Source organism: Oncorhynchus keta, chromosome 13, assembly GCF_023373465.1.
Source record: "Oncorhynchus keta strain PuntledgeMale-10-30-2019 chromosome 13, Oket_V2, whole genome shotgun sequence".
Classification (NCBI taxonomy): Eukaryota; Metazoa; Chordata; class Actinopteri; order Salmoniformes; family Salmonidae; genus Oncorhynchus; species Oncorhynchus keta.
This window is the reverse complement of record NC_068433.1, coordinates 1,234,515-1,252,338: the sequence shown is the minus strand read 5'-3', so window position 1 is coordinate 1,252,338 and position 17,824 is coordinate 1,234,515. Positions and strand designations below refer to the sequence as shown.

General features: G+C 33.7%; 1 protein-coding gene across 1 annotated transcript in view; it reads left to right on the top strand.

The window, feature by feature from the left end:
• Nucleotides 1-17,824, top strand: part of ctc1 (CTS telomere maintenance complex component 1) — a 91,412-nt gene that overhangs the window by 65,816 nt on the left and 7,772 nt on the right. Inside the window, exons 15-17 of the mRNA XM_052460710.1 lie at nt 857-978; nt 2,841-2,997; nt 13,492-13,560. Of these exons, the coding sequence (XP_052316670.1) occupies nt 857-978; nt 2,841-2,997; nt 13,492-13,560 (348 nt within the window). The remainder of the gene's footprint in view (nt 1-856; nt 979-2,840; nt 2,998-13,491; nt 13,561-17,824) is intronic.

The following is a 17,824-nucleotide window of genomic DNA, read 5'->3' as shown; positions in this document are numbered from 1 at the left end:
GGGATGGAACCCCAGACTGTAGTGATGGGATGGAACCCCAGGCTGTAGTGATGGGATGGAACCCCAGGCTGTAGTGATGGGATGGAACCCCAGGCTGTAGTGATGGGATGGAACCCCAGGCTGTAGTGATGGGATGGAACCCCAGGCTGTAGTGATGGGATGGAACCCCAGGCTGTAGTGATGGATGGAACCCCAGGCTGTAGTGATGGGATGGAACCCCAGGCTGTAGTGATGGGATGGAACCCCAGGCTGTAGTGATGGGATGGAACCCCAGGCTGTAGTGATGGGATGGAACCCCAGGCTGTAGTGATGGGATGGAACCCCAGGCTGTAGTGATGGGATGGAACCCCAGGCTGTAGTGATGGGATGGAACCCCAGGCTGTAGTGATGGGATGGAACCCCAGGCTGTAGTGATGGGATGGAACCCCAGGCTGTAGTGATGGGATGGAACCCCAGGCTGTAGTGATGGGATGGAACCCCAGGCTGTAGTGATGGGATGGAACCCCAGGCTGTAGTGATGGGATGGAACCCCAGGCTGTAGTGATGGTATGGAACCCCAGACTGTAGTGATGGGATGGAACCCCAGACTGTAGTGATGGGATGGAACCCCAGACTGTAGTGATGGGATGGAACCCCAGGCTGTAGTGATGGGATGGAACCCCAGGCTGTAGTGATGGGATGGAACCCATCAGAGTGATGAGAGGGACAATAGAGTGCTGAGTACCAGGCAGTAAGTTTGGTAGACTACTAATGACCATCAGCAGCATCAGAGCTTGGGGAAGACTAGTTACCTGACTAAGCGGTCGGGCAGACCACGTAGGCTCAGGTACCATCATCACCTCTCTCTGTGTTGTAGCAGTGGGGTGGATCTGGTGTCGTTCCATGGAGTCATATCTCAGAGGATCACCCTACAGAGCGGAATGACCACACACACTCCTGCACAGAGAGGAACGACCACACACACTCCTGCACAGAGAGGTACGAGACACACCCCTACACAGAGAGGTACGAGACACACCCCTACACAGAGAGGTACGAGACACACCCCTACACAGAGAGGTACGAGACACACCCCTACACAGAGAGGTACGAGACACACCCCTACACAGAGAGGTACGAGACACACCCCTACACAGAGAGGTACGAGACACACCCCTACACAGAGAGGTACGAGACACACCCCTACACAGAGAGGTACGAGACACACCCCTACACAGAGAGGTACGAGACACACCCCTACACAGAGACACACCCCTACACAGAGACACACCCCTACACAGAGAGACACACCCCTACGAGACACACCCCTACACAGAGACACACCCCTACAGAGGTACGAGACACACCCCTACACAGAGAGGTACGAGACACACCCCTACACAGAGAGGTACGAGACACACCCCTACACAGAGAGGTACGAGACACACCCCTACACAGAGAGGTACGAGACACACCCCTACACAGAGAGGTACGAGACACACCCCTACACAGAGAGGTACGAGACACACCCCTACACAGAGAGGTACGAGACACACCCCTACACAGAGAGGTACGAGACACACCCCTACACAGAGAGGAGACACACCCCTACACAGAGAGACACACCCCTACACTACGAGACACACCCCACAGAGAGGTACGAGACACACCCCTACACAGAGAGGTACGAGACACACCCCTACACAGAGAGGTACGAGACACACCCCTACACAGAGAGGTACGAGACACACCCCTACACAGAGAGGTACGAGACACACCCCTACACAGAGAGGTACGAGACACACCCCTACACAGAGAGGTACGAGACACACCCCTACACAGACAAGTACGAGACGTAGCACTCTGCTGACAGAGGTGAGAGAGAAGGCTGTGTGTTTTAACTGTATGGCTTTGTGTATATCAGGGCTGCAATCTACACTCCAGGAGGATATCTCTCTCCAGGAACAGGGTTGGAGTTACCTACAGGAGGGTCTCTCTCCAGGAACAGGGTTGGAGTTAAAACCTACAGGAGGATATCTCTCCAGGAACAGGGTTGGAGTTAAAACCTACAGGAGGGTCTCTCTCCGGGAACAGGGTTGGAGTTAAAACCTACAGGAGGGTCTCTCTCCAGGAACAGGGTTGGAGTTACCTACAGGAGGGTCTCTCTCCGGGAACAGGTTTGGAGTTAAAACCTACAGGAGGGTCTCTCTCCGGGAACAGGGTTGGAGTTAAAACCTACAGGAGGGTCTCTCTCCGGGAACAGGGTTGGAGTGTAAACCTACAGGAGGGTATCTCTCCGGGAACAGGGTTGGAGTTAAAACCTACAGGAGGATATCTCTCCAGGAACAGGGTTGGAGTTAAAACCTACAGGAGGGTCTCTCTCCGGGAACAGGTTTGGAGTTAAAACCTACAGGAGGGTCTCTCTCCGGGAACAGGGTTGGAGTTAAAACCTACAGGAGGGTATCTCTCCAGGAACAGGTTTGGAGTTAAAACCTACAGGAGGGTCTCTCTCCGGGAACAGGTTTGGAGTTAAAACCTACAGGAGGGTCTCTCTCCAGGAACAGGGTTGGAGTTTAAACCTACAGGAGGGTCTCTCTCCGGGAACAGGGTTGGAGTGTAAACCTACAGGAGGGTATCTCTCCAGGAACAGGGTTGGAGTTAAAACCTACAGGAGGGTCTCTCTCCAGGAACAGGGTTGGAGTTAAAACCTCCAGGAGGGTATCTCTCCAGGAACAGGGTTGGAGTGTAAACCTACAGGAGGGTTTCTCTCCAGGAACAGGGTTGTTCTGTGTGTTTGTGTTTTACCTGTGTGTTTGTGTTTGTATTTTACCTGTGTGTTTGTGTTTTTCCTGTGTGTGTAGACGTGGAAGCAGGACTGAGTGTGAGGTTGACGGTGTGTGTGGAGCCCACAGGGCGGAGCCTGCAGGTCTATTTGGACCTAAGCCTCACCCCCTACCCTCCCGGCCTGGTACCCGGAAACACTGTCCAGTTTACCAGCTTCCAACGCAGGCTGTCACGGTAACACATCAAACACGCACACACACAGACATACTGAGTATACCGAACATTGGGAACACCTTCCTAATATTGAGTTGCACCTGTTCTTAACTGACTTGCCTAGTTAAATAAAGGTAAAATAAAAAATAAAGAAAATAAAACTTCAGAAGGTGTATTATAATAGAAGGTGTATTAAAACAGGAGGTGTATTATAATAGAAGGTGTATTAAAATAGGTGTATTAAAATAGGTGTATTAAAATAGGAGGTGTATTATAATAGAAGGTGTATTAAAATAGAATGTGTATTAAAATAGAAGGTGTATTAAAATAGAAGGTGTATTAAAATAGGAGGTGTATTAAAATAGAAGGTGTATTAAAATAGAAGGTGTATTATAATAGAAGGTGTATTATAATAGAAGGTGTATTAAAACAAGGTGTATTATAATAGAAGGTGTATTAAAATAGAGGTGTATTATATAATAGAAGGTGTATTAAAATAGAAGGTGTATTAAAACAGAAGGTGTATTAAAATAGAAGGTGTATTATAATAGGAAGGTGTATTATAATAGGAGGTGTATTAAAATAGAAGGTGTATTATAATAGAAGGTGTATTAAAATAGAAGGTGTATTAAAATAAGGTGTATTATAATAGAAGGTGTATTAAAATAGGAGGTGTATTATAATAGGAGGTGTATTATAATAGGAGGTGTATTAAAATAGAAGGTGTATTAAAATAGAAGGTGTATTAAAATAGAAGGTGTATTAAAATAGGAGGTGTATTAAAATAGGAGGTGTATTAAAATAGGTGTATTAAAACAAGGTGTATTATAATAGAAGGTGTATTAAAATAGGAGGTGTATTAAAATAGGAGGTGTATTAAAACACTTCAGAAGGTGTATTATAATAGAATGTGTATTAAAACACTTCAGAAGGTGTATTAAAATAGGAGGTGTATTAAAATAGGTGTATTAAAATAGAAGGTGTATTAAAATAGGAGGTGTATTAAAATAGGTGTATTAAAATAGAAGGTGTATTAAAATAGGTGTATTAAAATAGAAGGTGTATTAAAACAAGGTTTATTATAATAGAAGGTGTATTAAAATAGGAGGTGTATTAAAATAGAAGGTGTATTAAAATAGGAGGTGTATTAAAATAGGAGGTGTATTAAAACACTTTAGAAGGTGTATTAAAATAGGAGGTGTATTAAAATAGAAGGTGTATTAAAATAGAATGTGTATTAAAACACTTCAGAAGGTGTATTAAAATAGGAGGTGTATTAAAATAGGAGGTGTATTAAAACACTTTAGAAGGTGTATTAAAATAGGAGGTGTATTAAAATAGGAGGTGTATTAAAATAGGAGTGTGTATTAAAATAGAGGTATTAAAACACTATTCAGAAGGTGTATTAAAATAGGAGGTGTATTAAAATAGAAGGTGTATTAAAATAGGAGGTGTATTATAATAGAAGGTGTATTAAAATAGGAGGTGTATTAAAACAAGGTGTATTAAAATAGAAGGTGTATTAAAATAGAAGGTGTATTAAAATAGAAGGTGTATTAAAATAGGTGTATTAAAATAGAAGGTGTATTAAAACAAGGTTTATTATAATAGGAGGTGTATTAAAATAGGTGTATTATAATAGAAGGTGTATTAAAATAGGAGGTGTATTAAAACAGAAGATGTATTATAATAGGAGGTGTATTAAAACAGGAGGTGTATTATAATAGAAGGTGTATTATAATAGAAGGTGTATTAAAATAGAAGGTGTATTAAAATAGGAGGTGTATTAAAATAGGAGGTGTATTATAATAGAAGGTGTATTAAAATAGGAGGTGTATTATAATAGAAGGTGTATTAAAATAGAAGGTGTATTAAAACAGGAGGTGTATTAAATAGAAGGTGTATTATAATAGAAGGTGTATTTAAAATAAGGTGTATTAAAATACAAGGTGTATTAAAATAGAAGGTGTATTAAAATAGAATGTGTATTAAAACAAGGTGTATTATAATAGAAGGTGTATTAAAATAGAAGGTGTATTAAAATAGAAGGTGTATTAAAATAGAAGGTGTATTATAATAGGAGGTGTATTATAATAGAAGGTGTATTAAAATAGGAGGTGTATTAAAACAAGGTGTATTATAATAGAAGGTGTATTAGAATAGAAGGTGTATTAAAATAGAAGGTGTATTAAAATAGAAGGTGTATTAAAATAGGAGGTGTATTAAAAGAAGGTGTATTAAAATAGAAGGTGTATTATAATAGAAGGTGTATTAAAATATAATGTGTATTAAAACAAGGTGTATTATAATAGGTGTATTAAAATAGAAGGTGTATTAAAACAAGGTGTATTATAATAGAAGGTGTATTAAAACAGGAGGTGTATTAAAATAGAAGGTGTATTATAATAGGAGGTGTATTAAAATAGGTGTATTAAAATAGGTGTATTATAATAGAAGGTGTATTAAAATAGGAGGTGTATTAAAACAAAGATGTATTATAATAGGAGGTGTATTAAAATAGAAGGTGTATTAAAATAAGGTGTATTAAAATAGGAGGTGTATTAAAACACTTCAGAAGGTGTATTAAAATAGGAGGTGTATTAAAATAGGTGTATTAAAATAGGAGGTGTATTAAAATAGGAGGTGTATTAAAATAGAATGTATATTAAAACACTTCAGAAGGTGTATTAAAATAGGAGGTGTATTAAAATAGGTGTATTAAAATAGGAGGTGTATTAAAATAGGTGTATTAAAATAGGAGGTGTATTAAAACAAGGTGTATTATAATAGAAGGTGTATTAAAATAGAAGGTGTATTAAAACAAGGTGTATTATAATAGAAGGTGTATTAAAATAGGAGGTGTGTTAAAATAGAAGGTGTATTAAAATAGGAGGTGTATTAAAATAGGAGGTGTATTAAAATAGGAGGTGTATTAAAATAGGAGGTGTATTAAAATAGGAGGTGTATTATAATAGAAGGTGTATTAAAATAGAAGGTGTATTAAAACACTTCAGAAGGTGTATTAAAACAGAAGGTGTATTATAATAGAAGGTGTATTATTAAAATAGGAGGTGTATTAAAATAGAAGGTGTATTAAAATAGAAGGTGTATTAAAATAGAAGGTGTATTATAATAGGAGGTGTATTAAAATAGAAGGTGTATTAAAATAGGTGTATTAAAATAGAAGGTGTATTAAAATAGAAGGTGTATTAAAATAGAAGGTGTATTAAAACACTTCAGAAGGTGTATTAAAATAGAGGGTGTATTATAATAGAAGGTGTATTAAAATAGAGGGTGTATTAAAATAGAAGGTGTATTATAATAGAAGGTGTATTATAATAGGAGGTGTATTAAAACACTTCAGAAGGTGTATTAAAACAGAAGGTGTATTAAAATAGAGGGTGTATTATAATAGAAGGTGTATTAAAATAGAAGGTGTATTAAAATAGAAGGTGTATTAAAATAGAAGGTGTATTAAAATAGAAGGTGTATTAAAATAGAAGGTGTATTAAAATAGAAGGTGTATTAAAATAGGAGGTGTATTAAAATAGAAGGTGTATTAAAATAGAAGGTGTATTATAATAGAAGGTGTATTATAATAGAAGGTGTATTAAAACAAGGTGTATTATAATAGAAGGTGTATTAAAATAGGAGGTGTATTAAAACAGGTGTATTATAATAGAAGGTGTATTAGAATAGAAGGTGTATTAAAATAGAAGGTGTATTAAAATAGGAGGTGTATTAAAATAGGAGGTGTATTAAAATAGAGGTGTATTAAAATAGAAGGTGTATTAAAACAGGAGGTGTATTATAATAGAAGGTGTATTATAATAGGAGTATTAAAATAGGTGTATTATAATAGAAGGTGTATTAAAATAGGAGGTGTATTAAAAGAAGGTGTATTATAATAGAAGGTGTATTAAAATATAGAAGGTGTATTAAAAACAAGGTGTATTAAAATAGAAGGTGTATTAAAATAGGAGTGTATTAAAACTAGGTGTATTAAAATAGGTGTATTAAAATAGAAGGTGTATTAAAACAAGGTGTATTATAATAGGAGGTGTATTAAAATAGAAGGTGTATTAAAATAGAAGGTGTATTAAAATAGGAGGTGTATTAAAATAGAAGGTGTATTAAAATAGAAGGTGTATTAAAATAGAAGGTGTATTATAATAGGAGGTGTATTAAAATAGGTGTATTAAAATAGAAGGTGTATTAAAATAGGAGGTGTATTAAAATAGAAGGTGTATTAAAATAGAGGTGTATTAAAATAGGTGTATTAAAATAGAAGGTGTATTAAAACAAGGTGTATTATAATAGAAGGTGTATTAAAATAGGAGGTGTATTAAAACAGAAGATGTATTATAATAGGAGGTGTATTAAAACAGGAGGTGTATTATAATAGAAGGTGTATTATAATAGAAGGTGTATTAAAACAAGGTGTATTATAATAGAAGGTGTATTAAAATAGAAGGTGTATTAAAAGAAGGTGTATTAAAATAGGTGTATTAAAATAGAAGGTGTATTATAATAGGAGGTGTATTAAAATAGGAGGTGTATTAAAATAGAAGGTGTATTATAATAGAAGGTGTATTAAAATAGGAGGTGTATTAAAATAGAAGGTGTATTAAAATAGGAGGTGTATTAAAACAGGAGGTGTATTATAATAGAAGGTGTATTATAATAGGAGTATTAAAATAGGTGTATTATAATAGAAGGTGTATTAAAATAGGAGGTGTATTAAAATAGAAGGTGTATTAAAATAGGAGGTGTATTAAAACAAGGTGTATTATAATAGAAGGTGTATTAAAATAGGAGGTGTATTAAAATAGGAGGTGTATTAAAATAGAAGGTGTATTAAAATAGAAGGTGTATTAAAATAGAAGGTGTATTAAAATAGAAGGTGTATTAAAATAGAAGGTGTATTAAAATAGGAGGTGTATTAAAACAAGGTGTATTATAATAGAAGGTGTATTATAATAGAAGGTGTATTAAAATAGAAGGTGTATTAAAATAGAAGGTGTATTATAATAGAAGGTGTATTAAAATAGAAGGTGTATTAAAATAGAAGGTGTATTATAATAGGAGTATTAAAATAGGTGTATTAAAATAGAAGGTGTATTATAATAGAAGGTGTATTAAAATATGTGTATTAAAACAAGGTGTATTATAATACGAGGTGTATTAAAACACTTCAGAAGGTGTATTAAAATAGGAGGTGTATTAAAATAGGTGTATTAAAATAGGAGGTGTATTAAAATAGAAGGTGTATTAAAACACTTTAGAAGGTGTATTAAAATAGGAGGTGTATTAAAATAGGAGGTGTATTAAAATAGGAGGTGTATTAAAATAGGAGGTGTATTAAAATAGGAGGTGTATTAAAATAGGAGGTGTATTAAAATAGAAGGTGTATTAAAACACTTCAGAAGGTGTATTAAAACAGGAGGTGTATTAAATAGAAGGTGTATTAAAACAGGAGGTGTATTATAATAGGAGGTGTATTAAAACACTTCAGAAGGTGTATTAAAATAGAAGGTGTATTATAATAGGTGTATTAAAATAAGGTGTATTAAAATAGAAGGTGTATTATAATAGAAGGTGTATTAAAACAAGGTGTATTATAATAGAATGTGTATTAGAATAGAAGGTGTATTAAAATAGAAGGTGTATTAAAATAGGAGGTGTATTATAATAGAAGGTGTATTAAAATAGAATGTGTATTAAAAAAGGTGTATTATAATAGGTGTATTAAAATAAGGTGTATTAAAATAGGAGGTGTATTAAAATAGGAGGTGTATTAAAATAGGAGGTGTATTAAAATAGAAGGTGTATTAAAACACTTCAGAAGGTGTATTAAAACAGAAGGTGTATTAAAATAGAAGGTGTATTAAAATAGGTGTATTAAAATAGGTGTATTATAAAAGGTGTATTAAAATAGAAGGTGTATTAAAATAGGAGGTGTATTATAATAGAAGGTGTATTAAAACACTTCAGAAGGTGTATTAAATAGAAGGTGTATTAAAATAGAAGATGTATTAAAATAGAAGATGTATTAAAATAGAAGATGTATTAAAACAGAAGGTGTATTAAAACAGAAGGTGTATTAAATAGAAGGTGTATTATAATAGAAGGTGTATTATAATAGAAGGTGTATTAAAATAGAAGGTGTATTAAAATAGAAGTGTATTATAATAGGTGTTTTAAAATAGAAGGTGTATTAAAACAGGTTCAGAAGGTGTATTATAATAGAAGGTGTATTAAAATAGAAGGTGTATTAAAATAGAAGGTGTATTAAAACAGGAGGTGTATTAAAATAGAAGGTGTATTAAAATAGGAGGTGTATTAAAATAGAAGGTGTATTAAAACAGAAGGTGTATTAAAAGAAGGTGTATTAAAACAGGAGGTGTATTAAAATAGAAGGTGTATTAAAATAGGAGGTGTATTAAAATAGAGGTGTATTAAAATAGGAGGTGTATTAAAAACTTTAGAAGGTGTATTAAAATAGGAGGTGTATTAAAATAGGAGGTGTATTAAAATAGGAGGTGTATTAAAATAGAAGGTGTATTAAAAACTTTAGAGGTGTATTAAAATAGGAGGTGTATTAAAATAGGAGGTGTATTAAAATAGGAGGTGTATTAAAATAGAAGGTGTATTAAAACACTTTAGAAGGTGTATTAAAACAAGGTGTATTATAATAGAAGGTGTATTAAAATAAAATATAATGTGTATTAAAACAAGGTGTATTATAATAGAAGGTGTATTATAATAGGAGTGTATTAAAATAGGTGTATTCAAATAGAAGGTGTATTAAAATAGGTGTATTAAAACAGAAGATGTATTATAATAGGAGGTGTATTAAAACAGGAGGTGTATTATAATAGAAGGTGTATTATAATAGGAGTATTAAAATAGGTGTATTATAATAGAAGATGTATTAAAATAGGAGGTGTATTATAATAGAAGGTGTATTAAAATAGGAGGTGTATTAAAACAAGGTGTATTATAATAGAAGGTGTATTAAAATATAATGTGTATTAAAACAAGGTGTATTATAATAGGTGTATTAAAATAGAAGGTGTATTAAAACAAGGTGTATTATAATAGAAGGTGTATTAAAACAGGAGGTGTATTAAAACAGAAGGTGTATTATAATAGGAGGTGTATTAAAATAGGAGGTGTATTAAAATAGAAGATGTATTATAATAGGAGGTGTATTAAAATAGAAGGTGTATTAAAATAGAAGGTGTATTATAATAGAAGGTGTATTAAAATAGAAGGTGTATTAAAATAGGTGTATTAAAACAGAAGGTGTATTATAATAGAAGGTGTATTAAAATAGAAGGTGTATTATAATAGAAGGTGTATTATAATAGAAGGTGTATTAAAATAGAAGGTGTATTAAAATAGGAGGTGTATTAAAATAGGTGTATTAAAACAGGAGGTGTATTATAATAGAAGGTGTATTATAATAGGAGTATTAAAATAGGTGTATTATAATAGAAGGTGTATTAAAATAGGAGGTGTATTAAAACAAGGTGTATGTATAATAGAAGGTGTATTAAAATAGAAGGTGTATTAAAATAGGAGGTGTATTAAAAGAAGGTGTATTATAATAGAAGGTGTATTATAATAGGAAGGTGTATTAAAATAGGTGTATTAAAATAGGATGTGTATTAAAATAGAAGGTGTATTATAATAGGAGGTGTATTAAAATAGAAGGTGTATTAAAATAGAAGGTGTATTAAAATAGAAGGTGTATTAAAATAGGAGGTGTATTAAAACAAGGTGTATTATAATAGAAGGTGTATTATAATATTAGGTGTATTAAAATAGGATGTGTATTAAAATAGAAGGTGTATTATAATAGGAGGTGTATTAAAATAGAAGGTGTATTAAAATAGAAGGTGTATTATAATAGAGGTGTATTAAAATAGAAGGTGTATTAAAATAGGAGGTGTATTAAAATAGAATGTGTATTAAAACAAGGTTTATTATAATATAAGGTGTATTAAAACACTTCAGAAGGTGTATTAAAATAGGAGGTGTATTAAAACAGGAGGTGTATTATAATAGGAGGTGTATTAAAACAGAAGATGTATTATAATAGGAGGTGTATTAAAATAGGAGGTGTATTAAAATAGGAGGTGTATTAAAATAGGAGGTGTATTAAAATAGGTGTATTAAAATAGGAGGGAGGTGCATTATTAAAATAGGAGGTGTATTAAAATAGAAGGTGTATTAAAACACTTCAGAAGGTGTATTAAAATAGGAGGTGTATTAAAATAGGTGTATTAAAATAGGAGGTGTATTAAAATAGAATGTGTATTAAAACACTTCAGAAGGTGTATTAAAATAGGAGGTGTATTAAAATAGGTGTATTAAAATAGGAGGTGTATTAAAATAGGAGGTGTATTAAAATAGGAGGTGTATTATAATAGAAGGTGTATTAAAATAGAAGGTGTATTAAAACAAGGTGTATTATAATAGAAGGTGTATTAAAATAGGAGGTGTATTAAAATAGAAGGTGTATTAAAATAGGAGGTGTATTAAAATAGAAGGTGTATTAAAATAGGAGGTGTATTAAAATAGGAGGTGTATTAAAATAGGAGGTGTATTAAAATAGGAGGTGTATTAAAATAGAAGGTGTATTAAAATAGAAGGTGTATTAAAACACTTCAGAAGGTGTATTAAAACAGAAGGTGTATTATAATAGAAGGTTTATTAAAACAGGAGGTGTATTAAAATAGGTGTATTATAACAGAAGGTGTATTAAAATAGAAGGTGTATTAAAATAGAAGGTGTATTATAATAGAAGGTGTATTAAAACACTTCAGAAGGTGTATTAAAATAGAAGGTGTATTAAAATAGAAGGTGTATTAAAATAGAAGGTGTATTAAAATAGAAGGTGTATTAAAATAGAAGGTGTATTATAATAGAAGGTGTATTAAAACACTTCAGAAGGTGTATTAAAACAGAAGGTGTATTAAAATAGAAGGTGTATTATAATAGAAGGTGTATTAAAATAGAAGAAGGTGTATTATAATAGGTGTATTAAATAAAACAGGAGGTATTTTAAAATAGAAGGTGTATTAAAACACTTCAGAAGGTGTATTAAAATAGAAGGTGTATTATAATAGGAGGTGTATTAAAATAGAAGGTGTATTAAAACAGAAGGTGTATTAAAATAGAAGGTGTATTAAAACAGGAGGTGTATTAAAACAGAAGGTGTATTAAAACAGAAGGTGTATTAAAACAGAAGGTGTATTAAAACAGGAGGTGTATTAAAACAGGAGGTGTATTAAAACAGGAGGTGTATTAAAACAGGAGGTGTATTAAAACAGGAGGTGTATTAAAACAGAAGGTGTATTAAAATAGGAGGTGTATTAAAATAGGAGGTGTATTAAAATAGGAGGTGTATTAAAATAGGAGGTGTATTAAAATAGGTGTATTAAAATAGGAGGTGTATTAAAACAAGGTGTATTATAATAGAAGGTGTATTAAAATAGAAGGTGTATTAAAACAAGGTGTATTATAATAGAAGGTGTATTAAAATAGGAGGTGTATTAAAATAGGAGGTGTATTAAAATAGGAGGTGTATTAAAACAAGGTGTATTAAAATAGGAGGTGTATTAAAATAGGAGGTGTATTAAAATAGGAGGTGTATTAAAACACTTCAGAAGGTGTATTAAAATAGGTGTATTAAAATAGGTGTATTAAAATAGGTGTATTAAAATAGGTGTATTAAAACAAGGTGTATTATAATAGAAGGTGTATTAAAACAGGAGGTGTATTAAAATAGGAGGTGTATTAAAATAGGTGTATTAAAACAAGGTGTATTAAAATAGGAGGTGTATTAAAATAGGAGGTGTATTAAAATAGGAGGTGTATTAAAACACTTTAGAAGGTGTATTAAAATAGGAGGTGTATTAAAACAAGGTGTATTATAATAGAAGGTGTATTAAAACAGGAGGTGTATTAAAATAGGAGGTGTATTAAAATAGGTGTATTAAAACAAGGTGTATTAAAATAGAAGGTGTATTAAAATAGGAGGTGTATTAAAATAGGAGGTGTATTAAAACACTTCAGAAGGTGTATTAAAATAGGAGGTGTATTAAAATAGGTGTATTAAAATAGGTGTATTAAAATAGAAGGTGTATTAAAATAGGTGTATTAAAATAGAAGGTGTATTAAAATAGGAGGTGTATTAAAATAGGAGGTGTATTAAAATAGGTGTATTAAAATAGAAGGTGTATTAAAATAGGAGGTGTATTAAAACAGGAGGTGTATTAAAATAGGAGGTGTATTAAAATAGGAGGTGTATTAAAACAGGAGGTGTATTAAAATAGAAGGTGTATTAAAATAGAAGGTGTATTAAAACAGGAGGTGTATTATAAGAGAAGGTGTATTATAATAGAAGGTGTATTAAAACAGGAGGTGTATTAAAATGTTTCAGCCCAGCTTCAACAGAAAAGGTAGACAGGTGCTGGACCTATATTGTGTGTTTGTGTGTTGCAGGGTGGGAGGGGTGTATTGTCGTTCTGTCCCAGTCAGCTGTTTGACCATCATGGGAAAGACAGACACCCAGTGAGTCCTCTCTTCTCCTCCTCATCTACTCTACCTCCTCTCCTCCTCATTCACTCTACCTCCTCTCCTCCTCATGCACTCTACCTCCTCTCCTCCTCATTCACTCTACCTCCTCTCCTCCTCATTCACTCTACCTCCTCTCCTCCTCATTCACTCTACCTCCTCTCCTCCTCATTCGCTCTACCTCCTCTCCTCCTCATTCACTCTACCTCCTCTCCTCCTCATTCACTCTACCTCCCTCCTCATTCACTCTACCTCCCTCTCCTCCTCATTACTCTACCTCCTCTCCTCCTCATTCACTCTACCTCCTCTCCTCCTCATTCACTCTACCTCCTCTCCTCCTCATTCACTCTACCTCCTCTCCTCCTCATTCACTCTACCTCCTCTCATCCCATTCACTCTACCTCCTCTCCTCCTCATTCACTCTACCTCCTCTCCTCCTCATTCACTCTACCTCCTCTCCTCCTCATTCACTCTACCTCCTCTCCTCCTCATTCACTCTACCTCCTCTCCTCCTCATGCACTCTACCTCCTCTCCTCCTCATTCACTCTACCTCCTCTCCTCCTCATTCACTCTACCTCCTCTCCTCCTCATTCACTCTACCTCCTCTCCTCCTCATTCGCTCTACCTCCTCTCCTCCTCATTCACTCTACCTCCTCTCCTCCTCATTCACTCTACCTCCTATCCTCCTCATTCACTCTACCTCCTACCTCTTCACTCTGTTATAATACAGTCTCTTCTCTTGTATTATAACAGTCTCTTCTCTCTGTATTATAACAGTCTCTTCTCTCTGTATTATAACAGTCTCTTCTCTCTGTATTATAACAGTCTCTTCTCTCTGTATTATAACAGTCTCTTCTCTGTATCATAACAGTCTCTTCTCTCTGTATTATAACAGTCTCTTCTCTCTGTTATAATACAGTCTCTTTTCTCTGTATTATAACAGTCTCTTCTCTCTGTATTATAACAGTCTCTTCTCTCTGTATCATAACATTCTCTTCTCTCTGTATTATAATAGTCTGAGGTCTCTTTCTCTGTATCATAACAGTCTCTTCTCTCTGTATCATAACAGTCTCTTCTCTCTGTATCATAACATTCTCTTCTCTCTGTATTATAATAGTCTGAAGTCTCTTCTCTCTGTATCATAACAGTCTCTTCTCTCTGTATCATAACATTCTCTTCTCTCTGTATTATAATAGTCTGAAGTCTCTTCTCTCTGTATTATAACAGTCTCTTCTCTCTGTATCATAACATTCTCTTCTCTCTGTATTATAATAGTCTGAAGTCTCTTCTCTCTGTATCATAACAGTATCTTCTCTCTGTATCATAACAGTCTCTTCTCTCTGTATCATAACAGTATTATAACATTCTCTTCTCTCTGTATTATAACAGTCTCTTCTCTCTGTATTATAACAGTCTCTTCTCTCTGTATTATAACAGTCTCTTCTCTCTGTATTATAACAGTCTCTTCTCTCTGTATTATAACAGTCTCTTCTCTCTGTATTATAACAGTCTGAAGTCTCTTCTCTCTGTATTATAACAGTCTGAAGTCTCTTCTCTCTGTATTATAACAGTCTCTTCTCTCTGTATTATAACAGTCTCTTCTCTCTGTATTATAACAGTCTCTTCTCTCTGTATCATAACAGTCTCTTCTCTCTGTATTATAACAGTCTGAAGTCTCTTCTCTCTGTATCATAAGTCTCTTCTCTCTGTATTATAACAGTCTCTTCTCTCTGTATTATAACAGTCTCTTCTCTCTGTATCACAACAGTCTCTTCTATCTGTATTATAACAGTCTCTTCTCTCTGTATTATAACAGTATTATAACAGTCTCTTCTCTCTGTATCATAACAGTCTCTTCTCTCTGTATTATAACAGTCTCTTCTCTCTGTATCATAAGTCTCTTCTCTCTGTATCATAACAGTCTGAAGTCTCTTCTCTCTGTATCATAACAGTCTCTTCTCTCTGTATCATAACAGTCTGAAGTCTCTTCTCTCTGTATTATAACAGTCTCTTCTCTCTGTATCATAACAGTCTGAAGTCTCTTCTCTCTGTATTATAACAGTCTCTTCTCTCTGTATCATAACAGTCTCTTCTCTCTGTATTATAACAGTCTCTTCTCTCTGTATTATAAGTCTCTTCTCTCTGTATCATAACAGTCTGAAGTCTCTTCTCTCTGTATTATAACAGTCTCTTCTCTCTGTATTATAACAGTCTGAAGTCTCTTCTCTCTGTATCATAACAGTCTCTTCTCTCTGTATCATAACAGTCTCTTCTCTCTGTATCATAACAGTCTCTTCTCTCTGTATTATAACAGTCTCTTCTCTCTGTATTATAACAGTCTCTTCTCTCTGTATTATAACAGTCTCTTCTCTCTGTATTATAACAGTCTCTTCTCTCTGTATTATAACAGTCTCTTCTCTCTGTATCATAACAGTCTCTTCTCTCTGTATTATAACAGTCTGAAGTCTCTTCTCTCTGTATTATAACAGTCTCTTCTCTCTGTATTATAACAGTCTCTTCTCTCTGTATCATAACAGTCTCTTCTCTCTGTATTATAACAGTCTGAAGTCTCTTCTCTCTGTATTATAACAGTCTCTTCTCTCTGTATTATAACAGTCTCTTCTCTCTGTATCATAACAGTCTCTTCTCTCTGTATTATAACAGTATTATAACAGTCTCTTCTCTCTGTATCATAACAGTATTATAACATTCTCTTCTCTCTGTATCATAACAGTATTATAACAGTCTCTTCTCTCTGTATTATAACAGTATTATAACAGTCTCTTCTCTCTGTATTATAACAGTCTCTTCTCTCTGTATTATAAAAGTCTCTTCTCTCTGTATTATAACAGTCTGAAGTCTCTTCTCTCTGTATTATAACAGTCTGAAGTCTCTTCTCTCTGTATTATAACAGTCTCTTCTCTCTGTATTATAACAGTCTCTTCTCTCTGTATCATAACAGTCTCTTCTCTCTGTATCATAAGTCTCTTCTCTCTGTATCATAACAGTATTATAACAGTCTCTTCTCTCTGTATCATAACAGTCTCTTCTCTCTGTATTATAACAGTCTCTTCTCTCTGTATTATAACAGTCTCTTCTCTCTGTATCATAACAGTCTCTTCTCTCTGTATCATAACAGTCTCTTCTCTCTGTATCATAACAGTCTCTTCTCTCTGTATCATAACAGTCTCTTCTCTCTGTATCATAACAGTCTCTTCTCTCTGTATCATAACAGTCTCTTCTCTCTGTATCATAACAGTCTCTTCTCTCTGTATCATAAGTCTCTTCTCTCTGTATCATAACAGTCTCTTCTCTCTGTATCATAACAGTCTCTTCTCTCTGTATCATAACAGTCTCTTCTCTCTGTATCATAACAGTCTCTTCTCTCTGTATTATAACAGTCTCTTCTCTCTGTATTATAACAGTCTCTTCTCTCTGTATTATAACAGTCTCTTCTCTCTGTATTATAACAGTCTCTTCTCTCTGTATCATAAGTCTCTTCTCTCTGTATTATAACAGTCTCTTCTCTCTGTATCATAACAGTATTATAACAGTCTCTTCTCTCTGTATTATAACAGTATTATAACAGTCTCTTCTCTCTGTATCATAACAGTCTCTTCTCTCTGTATTATAACAGTCTGAAGTCTCTTCTCTCTGTATTATAACAGTATTATAACAGTCTCTTCTCTCTGTATCATAACAGTCTCTTCTCTCTGTATTATAACAGTCTGAAGTCTCTTCTCTCTGTATTATAACAGTATGATAACAGTCTCTTCTCTCTGTATTATAACAGTCTCTTCTCTCTGTATTATAACAGTCTCTTCTCTCTGTATTATAACAGTCTCTTCTCTCTGTATTATAACAGTCTCTTCTCTCTGTATTATAACAGTCTCTTCTCTCTGTATCATAACAGTCTCTTCTCTCTGTATTATAACAGTCTGAAGTCTCTTCTCTCTGTATTATAACAGTCTCTTCTCTCTGTATTATAACAGTCTCTTCTCTCTGTATCATAAGTCTCTTCTCTCTGTATTATAACAGTCTGAAGTCTCTTCTCTCTGTATTATAACAGTCTCTTCTCTCTGTATCATAACAGTCTCTTCTCTCTGTATTATAACAGTCTCTTCTCTCTGTATTATAACAGTCTCTTCTCTCTGTATCATAACAGTCTCTTCTCTCTGTATCATAACAGTCTCTTCTCTCTGTATCATAAGTCTCTTCTCTCTGTATCATAACAGTCTCTTCTCTCTGTATCATAACAGT